General features: G+C 39.2%; 1 protein-coding gene across 5 annotated transcripts in view; it reads left to right on the forward strand.

Annotated features, from left to right (window-relative positions):
* Positions 1-12,212, forward strand: part of FGD4 (FYVE, RhoGEF and PH domain containing 4) — a 103,674-nt gene extending 91,462 nt beyond the window's left edge. For 4 of the 5 annotated variants that reach the window (XM_081878893.1, XM_081878891.1, XM_081878892.1 and 1 more), the window contains exons 14-17: positions 473-598; positions 1,919-2,059; positions 3,176-3,316; positions 3,890-12,212. In XM_081878893.1, the coding sequence (XP_081735019.1) occupies positions 473-598; positions 1,919-2,059; positions 3,176-3,316; positions 3,890-4,153 (672 nt within the window). In that variant the 3' untranslated portion in view covers positions 4,154-12,212. The remainder of the gene's footprint in view (positions 1-472; positions 599-1,918; positions 2,060-3,175; positions 3,317-3,889) is intronic. The other variant, XM_081878889.1, reaches the window with a different exon arrangement.
* Positions 12,213-12,399: the final 187 nt, after the last annotated feature.

Consider the following 12,399-nt stretch of genomic DNA (forward strand, 5'->3'; position numbering starts at 1 on the left):
GTGCTTCAAATACACTATAAGCACATCATATGTATCCAGCCTTGGTTTCTTAGTATCAATTCACGAAACACATTTGCATCCATATGAGCATGTCCTTTATCCTTGTTAGATGCTCATGTGAGAATATGGTTTATTACTGTTGTTGCTGCTGCTGCTTACCATAGTTTATTGTGCTATCAAGATGCACGGTGCTCTGTTTTATGCAGAAGATGCTGCTTTTCACTTATATGACAAATCACCAAAGTTATTTGCATATATAATGTAACATAGTATAATCAATAAAATGCATTTATGAAAACCAGATCAAAGAGCAGAAAAAATACAGTGTCAATACTTTATGGAGTACAGAAAACGAGAAACATGTATATTCCCAAACTGCTTGTGTTGTGCTGCTACTTTCCCACTGAAAGAAAGTGATTTGTTTTCTTCGCTGCTGCGAATGACTTCATAATTTCTCCACACCTCCCTTCAGACTGCTGAGCTTGGGAAGAGAGCACCAAGATGGATTCGGGACAATGAAGTGACCATGTGCATGAAATGCAAGGAATCCTTCAATGCGCTGACGAGGAGGAGGCATCATTGCCGAGCATGTGGGCATGTAAGCACAAAGCCATGTCTACTAGTTGGTTAACAGATGCTGGATCAGCCCAAAACCTGCTCAGATCCGCCATCTGCTGGTGGCTTCTAAATGCTGCTTTGTTGCCGTTGAACGTGCCATTGAGCAGTGGTCAGAATGTGGGCGGCGGCTTCACTGTATGAGCCAAACTGATTCCCTTTGCGGACAGCTCAGGAAATTTCCCATTAAATTGTTCTTTCAGCAGTTGGTGATTTTTAAGTCTTGTTTTCCTGCCTCGATGATGATGCAGCTAAGATGAAGACAGTTTATGCTTTGTTTTTATTCTCTAAGCTGTCACTAATATCTGATTTTTCAACTGATAATCTAATTCAACTAACCTGATTTTTCAACTGATAATCTAATTCAACTAACCTAATTCAACTAATTCAACTAACCTTAAATTTGAAGCTTTGTCAGGGTGACTAGGGTTCCATTACTAGTTGAGAGAATTTTATTTCCTTTGAGCTATATCCAGCGAAGTCATCCCACTTGTGCAGTGGAACTGCTCCTTGCTCCCTCAGTTTGTTATGGGTTTTGCCTCAATCCTATGGAGGAGGTTTGGTGGTGGGGCATTGGGGGAAGAGAGCTTATTGAAGTTTTGTTGCTCAAGCAGAAGCCCTTGTGTCAGTGGGATGTCTGTAGTGGATACAACCCGGCTTGGCCACACTTCCGCTCGTCCTGTGCCTAGGAAGCTCGAGTCTGTGTGGCTTCCTATTTGCCCCTGTTTTCTGTTTAGTGCTGAATCAGAGCAGACGTCAATCTACAGTAAACCTGATGGATGTTTGCTCCGATTCAGCAGTAAATATCAGATTTCCCTGGGGGAAAGTGGTGGGACAAGAAGAAGTCTGAATGAGCCCTTAGCTAGGTTGGGTCATTTGGGCCAGCCGCCATCTCTTGGCCTCACCTACTTCATAGGGTTCTTGTGAGGATGAAATGGGGGAGGGGAACCATGTATTCCTTAGAAGGAAAAGGTGGTATATAAATGCAAAAAAAATAAATAAAATAAAATAAAACGAGAATCTCAGGTTTAATTCTATTGGGGAAGAGGAGGGAATCACAAAAACATTGTAATCTCACAACCTAAGCCTGAATTAATTGTTTGTGGGTCTTGGATTGCATTGATTTGGGTGGCAGAGCTAATTCAGGGAGGTTTCTTCCTTGGAACAAGTATGGATGACTTTCATTTTTGGAAATGTCAGGAGGCATGTGTTTGGCAAAATCTCACCATATAGAATGAATGGGGAAGAGGGAAAATAATATTCCAGAATAATTCATTCCCCTCCTCCTCTTCCTCTTCTTAAGGTGGTTTGCTGGAAATGTTCTGATTACAAAGCTCATCTTGAGTATGATGGTGGTAAGCTGAACAAGGTTTGTAAGGACTGCTACCACATTATAACAGGATGCACAGATAGCGAAGAAAAGAAGAAGAAAGGAATCTTGGAGGTATGACATTTAAAGAGTTATTGTGTTGTGTGTAATATGCTCTTTGGCTTACCTTTCATTGGAAGATGATGCATTTTTCTTGGATGGTTTACATGGTACTAATATACAGAGCTTTTGGATTGGACCTGAGACTAGGATTCATATACTGTGTTTGTTTAGATACAGTCAAAAGCCATCGTTTCACAGAACAGCCACCCTGATGTGGCTGCTTAGAGCTGCATCAGGATGGCAACTGCTGTGTGTGGCAAGCCATTCATGGAAAAAAAGGCCAAGTCACATGCTTTTGCCTCTGTCATGTACTGGATCTCTTTGCTTCTGCAAAGCCTTTTATGTCAATAGTTTATGGCAGCATCCAGAAAACTGTGTGGATCAACCACCAAGCACGTTTTGTTTCTGTCTATCTGTCTCTCGCTATATGTATACATACATTTTAAAAGTAGCCTGCATATGGAGACCATTTTGTTTGAAAACAGACTTAGGTGGATGGATTTGGCTCAAGTCATGATCCCTTGACCACACTTCCTGCCCCCCTTTTGAATATGACACATTTTAGAGGGTTGCTGGATTCTTACAGACATTTACAGCTGGTGAAGTTTGGGCAGAGGGAGAAGAGGGAAGTGTGTCTGTACTCAAGTGAGATTTGCAGAGAGTGGGGACTATTGACTAAAAACCAACCAAGGTTGGCAGATGATCTTGAGACTTCAGCAGAAGCTTCCAGTACTATTCTTTCCTGTTTCAACTGTTCTTTAAACTCACCATTTTGTCCTTTATAAGGCACCCAGTGTCAGAATAGCTAGTTCCCATCTTTATCAGGCACTTATAGAAACATAAGAGCACTCCATTCTCCCAGCATCAGTTCTGTGTCCTAACACTTCGTTGCTTCCATGCCATGTTATTTTGACAAAGAGCAAAATAGTGAATTCAGTATCAGGGATTGCGATTTATCGTGTCTGGTTCCTTCTAACTATTTCACTCAACTGACATTTGCTGTACTTTAACTCTCAGAAAATGGATAACATCTTATGTTCTAACTATAATAATCTGAGGAACTGTGCTGTAGCTAGACTAAGCTATTGGAATTCTCTGAAAGAATATATTTCTTTTCCACGCTTATAGATTGAATCAGCAGAAGTATCTGGGAACAGTGTGATATGTAGTTTTCTCCAATACTTGGAAAAATCTAAGACTTGGCAGAAGGCTTGGTGTGTGATTCCTAAGCAGGAAGCCCTTGTATTATATATGTACGGTGCTCCACAGGTACGTAGGGAGAATGTGTTGGATAAAAAAATCCTCTGATAGGGTGCATGAAACGTGGGGTACAATTTCTCCCAGTAACAGCTTTGCAATTATTGACTATGCACTCTGTCCCACTTCCTCTGATTTTTTTAATCTGTTCCCTTCAGCAGAGAAATAAGGTGTTTTTCACAGAAATAAATTGTTGTGGAGACCATGGCATCATTCTGCTTCCCCGGTGCTCATCCTGTGATTAATTGTGGGGTGGAGGGGTAGGTAATAAGAGGATAAGGAGGCAACTTGTAGGTTGAGAATTTCTCCACTTCTGCACCTTTCTTCTCCTGCGGGTGCATATGCCATCTCCATATTTCTGTCTTGCTAAAGGCCACCACAATAGAGCTTTTCCTTTCCTCCTAACACCTGTCTGCCCCTGCTGGTGTGAGAGGTTTATGTGAGGGGGGCTGAAGTCTTGCACTCTGATTTCCTTTAGAACGTCTTGGGTTAAGTTGGGGGGGTGTTATGTAATCGGTTTGTTGATTACTCTCCTCCTTACCAAACCTAGAGCTTTTTAAAAGGTTATTATTTCTGTTTGCTTAGGATGTAAAAGCGCTAGCTACCATCCCTTTGCTGGGCTACACAGTAGATGACACTCCAAGAAGTGCTGACCTTCCACACAGTTTCAAATTGACTCAGTCCAAGTCAGTGCACAGCTTTGCCGCGGACAATGAGGAACTAAAACAGAAGTGGTTGAAGGTCATTCATTTGGCCGTCAAAGGCGAAACACCGGACTGCCCCAATGATTTGCGGATGAGTTTAGAGGACCAGCATGAAAGCTCTGCAAAACTGGAAGCTGAAACTTGACGTAGCAGATGGTCTGTAATGTATTTTTCTCTCTCTCCACTCAAAACTTTGGTTGACACTAATTCTGAAATCAGCAAGAAAGAAGCCAGCCTTCCTGGCTCAACCACGTTTCTTAGCACTTTATGTTGGAAAAGAAAAACAATGTTCATCCTTTTTTTTTAGGGAACTTTTTCTTATATTTATGTTGTGTCAATAAAATTAATGTACCCTTCCACATTTCCTTTTTATTAAATGAATGTCTATCAAAGAGTGACCAATATAACCATACCACTCTTCTCAAGAAAATAGCATCATATGAAATGATTGCTATTCAGAAAGAAATGGCTTGTTTCATATTGATGTCAGTACTGGTATATCTTGGCTGCATTCTAGGACTCGTAGCTGTGTCTTAAGATATACCTCCACTTTTGCCAAAATAGATGTGTAGTGGAATGTAAAGACAGTTTGGTTTATTGTATCTAAATTCTAGCACTATTTACACTGACTTGTACATATATTCTATCAATTTGTGTTTGAGAAAAGAACAATACCCAGAGTATCTAAAATTTCTAAATTGTCTATTAAAAACCCTCATTCTTTTTTCCATTTTAAAAATTATTAAACAAGTACAATATATAAGATTTGCAGGGTATGCTATTAGAGAGAAAAATGTAATATACTTAATTTTGATTTGACCTCATGATACTAGGTTCATGCTGTTTGCCTATGATTTATAAAGCATGCATCCTCCTGAAAATTTAAGCAGAGGATTCTAAATTAAAAACAGCTAGTTACTTGTTTATATCTGATGGCATTGATATTTTTATACATAAACGTAGAGCTTAAAAAGCAGTAGTAAGTCAAATGGCATGTAATGGATGTGCAAGTCCTGGCTGTGTTTTGAAAAACATAATAATTCCTCTACTCAGTCCTGTGCCTGTTAACCTTTAGAAGGTGGTGCTACCTTTTTAAAATTACAGCAAGTGCTTCATTAAATAACAGCCTGGTCTTAAATGATCACTTGTGATCATGTATTATGCCTTTATAGTTGGTCACTAACACCCGGACCTTAATATTATCATCAATCAATCTAGACATCACATCAAATCGTGATTAAGAAATATTAAACATACATAGCTTAGGAGGATGTCTGAATTGACAAGCCATGATTTGAGACAGCAAAAAACACCATCAAGCCATGCCTTGTGCAAACTGTAGTTGACAAATCATAGTTAAAAGTCAGAGGCAACCACATTGAGACGGCAGTGCTGAGCAGAAAATATGAAAGCCTGCAAGTTTCCCTAAACCATGGTTTCCTGTAGAATTGGAAACTCAAATTGTGCTTTGGATTCTAAATTACGGTTGACACAAACTATGATTTGGCACATTTGAATTTAGCTGTTATAACTCTCACTAACCATGCACATGTTGCAACAGTTATTACTACTGTATTAACTGTATTATATTACTCATACCCACTTATAGAGTGGGTGGCAGATCTGCCATTGCAATATGTGATTGCACCCACTGTTTGCATGGAATATTACACACTGTATTGTATAACATAATAGACATGAAATCTGATTTTGTAGGGGGTATGGCTTTTTTAAAAACAAACAAATCTGAATACCTGGACCTTACTTGGTGCATAAAAGGATTCTTAGGGAATTATATCTTCATTACGTTTTGCAGTATTGAGCCAATAATGACAGTAACAGTTTTGTTGTAACTTGCTAATTTTATCTTGCACCTCCGGATTGGTCTGTGTTCAGTTACTTAAGTTCAAATCTACCTGGCCAGGGGGAAGACACCAGTTTTTATATTTCTCTGCTAAATAGCCACAATTGTAAGAGACTAAAGGCATAGTCAGGCATTTACCTGAACGCAAAGGCTTAACCATGGGCAGGAGGCAGGAGAATTGTCCTTGGCTGTGATGGCTCTTCAGGCATTCATGCATTTAGCAGGAAGGTTTGAGGAGAATGCTAAGTATATTCTGTTGAAACTGCTTGGAATCTCTGTATGATAGATGACCCCAACAAGACAGGCTTCTGATTGCAGGGAAACTGTCTTCAAGCCTTCATGTTAAAAATACGAAGGTCTGAAGAGATGTTTTATATATCCCATTTTAAATACTTCTTTCATGCTTTGCTCACTTTTGTTAAGTATTAAATATGCAAAGCACTCTTTCCGAAATACCAGTGGAATTGAAATATTAGTGCCCACCCAATGCCTTCCGGATGGGCCTGCTTCACCAATAACTAGAGAAAGGAGCTAACAGAATGCTCAAGGTGACAGTCAGTTTGCTGTACTGCCAATCTGAGCCAACAAACCAGATCCTATTCTAGACTCATTCAGTAATATTCTGGTGAATGAATAGACCTGCACTGGTTGTGCATTCTGCCTTCTTCCTAATGTTTCTATGCAGACGATTTCTGTCTGCATTTCTGCATGTAGTACAAAAGTAAACATGCCTATGATGGAAAGAGCCTTGTGGTTTTTAGAGAGAAAAGTAAAATTGGGAATCCAGAGGAAGCACAGGGCTCTTTATTAGAGCAATAGTAAACTTACTAGATTAGGGATGAGCCTTGATTCAATCCTATTCCTCTACAGTAGGCCTGAGGTTCCTTTTGCTTTTCCTTTAGCTGATGTTGCTGCTGAGGTGTCTTTTAAAAATAGTAAAAAAATGCTTAATGCAAAAGAAAGAAAATGAATTATTTTCCAGTACTTTGCCTTGTCTTCATTGGAACTTTCCATATTGCTCCTGCTGGGAAATGCTTCCTATCCACAGAGATGTGCCAGATTCCTTTGCCAACTGATTGGAGAGATCTCTCCATTCATTCACCCTGACGCAGAATCTCTTGAGTAATGCAGCATCCACCTTTGTTTAGGTTGGATTTAATTTCAGGGACAGTTTTGAGTGGACTCTTCCCTTTTCATAAATTCAGATCTTTCCTCTTCATTTTAGACTTTGAACAGACTATTTACTTTTCATCCTTGAGGGCAGGGTTGTTGTTGTTGTAACTACCACATAGTAAGTGCTGCCAGATGTCATCTGGTATACAGAATGTCCATTGCTTCTTACCATAAAATTGTGTTAATTACTCACAATCACATTGTGCCAACAAGGAAAAAGAATGCATCAAGGCATAAGTTGCCCTATGTGGCAATTGCACATGTGCATGCACAACAAAACGTGCATTTTTTGTTTTTCATGTGTGACACTCTACAATCAGGCTGTATCTTTATTCCCCAAACCCATTTGAAATATTTAATGGTAGGAAAGGTGTAATATGCAAAGCAGGCCTAAAATAAGCATGTTGGGTACAAAATCTTCTAACTCATTGTATATTTCTGATGTGGCTCTCAGCGCAGAGTTAATCATTGACTGTGAACCTTTTTGTGTACATGCAGTTATCCTAAACGTTGGGGTTTTTTTAAAAATGGAAAACCAACTATTACACTTCTACTACAATGAAATTATGGGCAGTTGATTTTCAGAAAGAGGCCTTATGTTCCTTCCCTGGTGAATAGGAATATGGTGGTTTTGGTTCTGGGAACCTTGTTTGAAAGCACACTTTTTGTACCAGGGCTAGTAACCATTTATAGTTGATCACATGGTATGCTATATGGGTTGGAAAGGAATGAAAATGGGCTGTAATTATGCCTATAATGTTTGAGATGAGGGGGCTGGAGGATGGAAAACAAGCACACAGGTAATGTCAGATTTCCTTCATCTTTCCCCTCCCAGTTTGCAGGTGTGTAGTGCAAACCTTGCGGGGAGGGAAAGCATCAATGATAATAATAATAATAATAATAATAATAATAATAATAATAATAATAATAAAAAATAGCCCCTATCTAGCACTTAGAGAGCACTTCCTATTAAATATCCTAAGCACATTTGCATAGAAGCAAAGTTCCATGGAAAGAAATGAGATTTACTTCGATGTTCAAGCACTGGGGTCCTTAAGACTCCTGCGTAAAGCACAGCTAATGACTACTTTGTAATAAAGATGAGGTAAATAAGATATATAGTCTGATTTCCTTACCCTATTCTGGCTCCAAAACCTTTTAAGGTACATTTTTATTTCTGTAGGATTTCTAGGACAAAGAAGTGGCCCTTTTAATTTGTTTTCTCCCGAGGCCATCCCACATGTGGGTAACAAAAGTTCTGGCTTCTTGGTTTACATTTTCAAGCTGTATCTCATTCTAAGCAGAACTTCTGTGTGTCGTTGGAAAATACTGGAATTTGTGTTCAGTCCTCTTAATTTTCATGTTGTATTGGCCTTTTAACTGTTACCCCATTTCCTTTTTTATTTTACTGACTGTCTGTTTGACTGGTTCTGTTTGGAGTTAGCATGCAGCAAGATGCAATAACGAAGGAGTGTGTGTTTTTGTGTTTATGTTTATGTACACACTTTGCAACCCAATTTAAGTAATTGCTTCAGTAGAGAGAGAGAGGGGCAGCTTTTGTAACCCAATCTGCATGTCCTTGTGCTTTTACCAATTACTTCTGATGCTAGATGAAGGGAAACCATAACGGTCTGCGGTTAATGACAATGAGCTGCTCAACTATGCCGAAGAAGGAAAACTTGCTGCAGGTAGAAGTGACAGAGACCAAGCATGCATTGCTGAAGCTGGATCCCCGTTCGCTAAGTGTGGTTAGCAAGGACCTGGTGCTCCTTCTGCACCGATCCATTGATGGTGTTTCATATGATTCTCTTGCTTGACCACTTGAGCAGCACTTAGGTTGCCAGCAAATCACTTGGCTTAAAAATGCCTGCTAGTTCAAACCATAATGTTTACCTTGGTGTTTGGTGGATGACCCTCATGGGGTTGGTAGTGATGAGAAACCCACCCACCCACTGCTGCATCAGAGAATAAATTCCATGAACTGTGGTGCACAAAAGGACTGACCACTTGGAATATCCACATTGCCGACAATAAGACACCCCAAAACAATGCTTGTGTGTCAAATGTTGTTTTTTTAACTGAACATTTTCTGCATTTTTCCTCCTTCAACTTTGCCAATATAAGCAAGGTAAACTTACAGTGTAGAAATACTATGTGCTAGTGTCTTTGCTGCCTTATTTAAACGTTCTTGCATTCTGATACAAGTTGATTTTTAAATACAGTAATTTTGTAATTGCTCAGTTGAGAATGAATTTGGGACTTACAAATTTATTGGTTTAACCCCCCCCCCCTTTTATTTTTTCTTTGCTAGATTTGAATCTACAGCTGGCTGTAATTTGACATATTTGGGGTGTGTGGAATATTGGCCATAATCTTGCCAAAGTTGGTAAACGTAAGTCTCTCTGCTTTCAGTGGGACAGTGAAATTTGGTTGGGTCACTGGAAATGGCTTCAGTGATAGGAAAAACTAAAGTAGTTTGATAAAGCATGGGTATACCAAATGTAATTATCAGTTGTACTTTGACTAAGTGTACTATTGTTTTTATTGTTGCTGGATGTAAATATACTTGAATAATGAAAGAAGTCTGTAGCACTGTGCCATCTTGATACCTTTAGCTCTATTGACTTCTTAGTCTTTAACTCTAAAGCATTTATCCATCTTCAGTGGCATTTTGTATGTGCAGGTGCAAATCAATTGTTGTGGAGTGGCTTTTCCCCTTTTCTTGCAGTCCTTCATTTTTCCCGACTAACTCAAGACTCATCGTGCTAACAGTGTCCCAGGGCAAGTAACTGGTGTATTGGTTCACAACCGTGAACTGCTTTTTTCCTGAAGGCATAAAAAAGGAACACTTTTCTCCATTGTATTTTCCAAATGATTATAGATTAGTGCACTCGTAAATCTAGGGCTATGTAAACATTGTTCATGAAAAGAGGAGTTAGCAGTGTGGAAGCACAATCGTTGCTTCCTTCTCAGAGCATGTTGATCTGAGGGGAAATTTTCTGCTGGTTTCAGCAAATGCCAGATGTGCACAGTGCTGACTGGCTGGTGCCTATGATGCCACCCTCTTCCCAAAAATATTTTGTTGCATTAAAAAATGTCATTAAGAGAAGAAGAAGAAGAAAAACATGTGCAAAGGGGTGTGTACATGGAGCTGCCCTGTTGGTTAAACTGAGAGGGGAAGCTTGCACACACATGAGCTTTCTTGCCGCAATGCAAACATAAGGTAGAAAGCAGCTCTTTTTGCATGTGGGGCTATTACGGTTGTCAAATAAATCATTGCCCATTGCCTCAGCCAGGGTATACAGTAGGAACCGCATATACCCACAGGACAGTGGATCCTGTCATTTAGAAAGACTTGCATTAATTTTGGGGCATGCTGTGGGCAGTATAAGTTTGTACAGATATTTAGCATGCACTCGCTTCTGTACATGAAAAGCAGCAGTGTACATTTTTGCCACTTGTTTGTACAGTGTTCAAAAGCAGGTCAGTGAGCCAGGATCAATTAGAGCTCCTTGGAGCAAACATCCTCAAGAGTTCATGCTTTAGCACTTCACATATTCTTTCACACCTGAAATGAAAAGTCCCTTATTGGTGTAATCTTTGCATTGCTGAAAAATGATGTAACCATCCTCTGCCACAATGCTAACGTGATGGATAATAGAATTAAGGTTCTAGATGGTGTCTACAGTTTATGTCACTGAGGAGCACAAACAAAATCCATGGTGGCGGTTGTCTTGCTTTCATTCATGTAAGCCAGTGCTACTCAGTGACGGTCCAGTTCATGAGCCATCGGCTGCTGGTCTGTGGTGACTCCACCACAGCCCAGGATGGGTGGGATGCTTCAGGTACCCAATATGGTACCAACTCCTGGCACATCAGGTGGGGTGGGATTTGCCAGTCCACCCCATGAGAAAGTTTGGGAAGCACTGATGTAAGCAACCATAGCAGAATTAAATGGGAAAGGAGATGATCAGTTTAAGCACAAGTCATGTAAATTATATCCCCCCCCCATAGGTTAGTTATCTCCTCTTCCCTGGATTTAAGCACCATCTTTTAAGAAGAAATGTGTTTCTTTCTTGATAGAATTTTGCTGGGCAAACTAGAATGTTCTCATCCATGCAAAATAACTCTTGATGACAGTTCAGTCCCTACTCAAAGCTTTCTTCATCCAGTTTAACAAAAGGTAACCAATTTTATAATTTGCACATCTTATTTATGGGATGGCTTGCTTTCCACAATATTTTACACTCAAAGTACACTGTAAACAATTTAAAATATAATTGGGAGGTACCCATTGTGTAAATGCATTAAAGAGAAAAAATTAAATAATGTTCCAGTTTGAGGGCTACTTTGTTATTTCCCGTTTTTTCAAAGTGAATGTAGATTTGATTTTCCCCAAGATTTTTCTACTGAAGTAGAAGAGTTCTGTTTTATATATAAAAAACACTCCCCCCCCCCCCCCGGACATGTAATTCCAGTATTACTCAGTCTGGAGTTACTCCTTGCAGATGCATAAATATATTTTAAATTAAAAAATTAAAGAAAAGGAATAGATCTCATGAGAGATCTAAATCCTTTTTCTAGGAAGAAGGGGACAAATGCAACATACCAGCCAGCATTTGTCTGCGACAAATGCAACATACCAGCCAGTGTTCCACATAAAAATGCATAGAAGCTCACCTGCTCTTGGTCTCAAGAAGTTTAGAAGGTGGAAAATGTTATAAGCAGGCAGGGCATGGGAGAAATCGGCAAAAAAACCCAAAACAACCAACTGCACAACAGTCTTCAGAGTGTCACGCAGCTGAAATATATGGAATATGTCACGAATGATTCTTGTGTGGAAGCAGGGGTAAGTCTTAGTTGATAGTATCAGATGAACAAGCTGTAAAAATTGTAAAATCTCAAAGGGTATACGTCTTTTTTTTTTTTGCTCTACCATAAATAAAATGCAAAAAGAAAAAGCAACATTTAAAATTGTGAGAGTGGTTATCGTTAAAATGTACATGAATGTAAAATACTTGCAGATATGTGTATATATTTCTGTAACATATGTATATTTGGTCCATAATGGTCGGAGCTGGAATACTGTAAAATTGCGCACTTTAATTCTTGTTGAAAACTTTAAAAATTTGTATCCTGTAAATTAAAAGCATCATTAAATCAGTAATTATTCTCTGTGATTTCAGTGCTCTTGTGCATTTCTCTGTGTAGTTATACTAGGCTTAAAATTCTTTTGTCATCACCAGTGTGGTCAGTCTTGTTGGTAATGTTGAGGAATTAAATGCAGGTGATTTATAAAGCAAGGATAACACACTTAAGGAATAGATAGGGGAATAAAATGACACGTTCTACAT

Source organism: Podarcis erhardii (genome assembly GCF_964252035.2).
Source record: "Podarcis erhardii genome assembly, chromosome: 10".
Taxonomy (NCBI): Eukaryota; Metazoa; Chordata; class Lepidosauria; order Squamata; family Lacertidae; genus Podarcis; species Podarcis erhardii.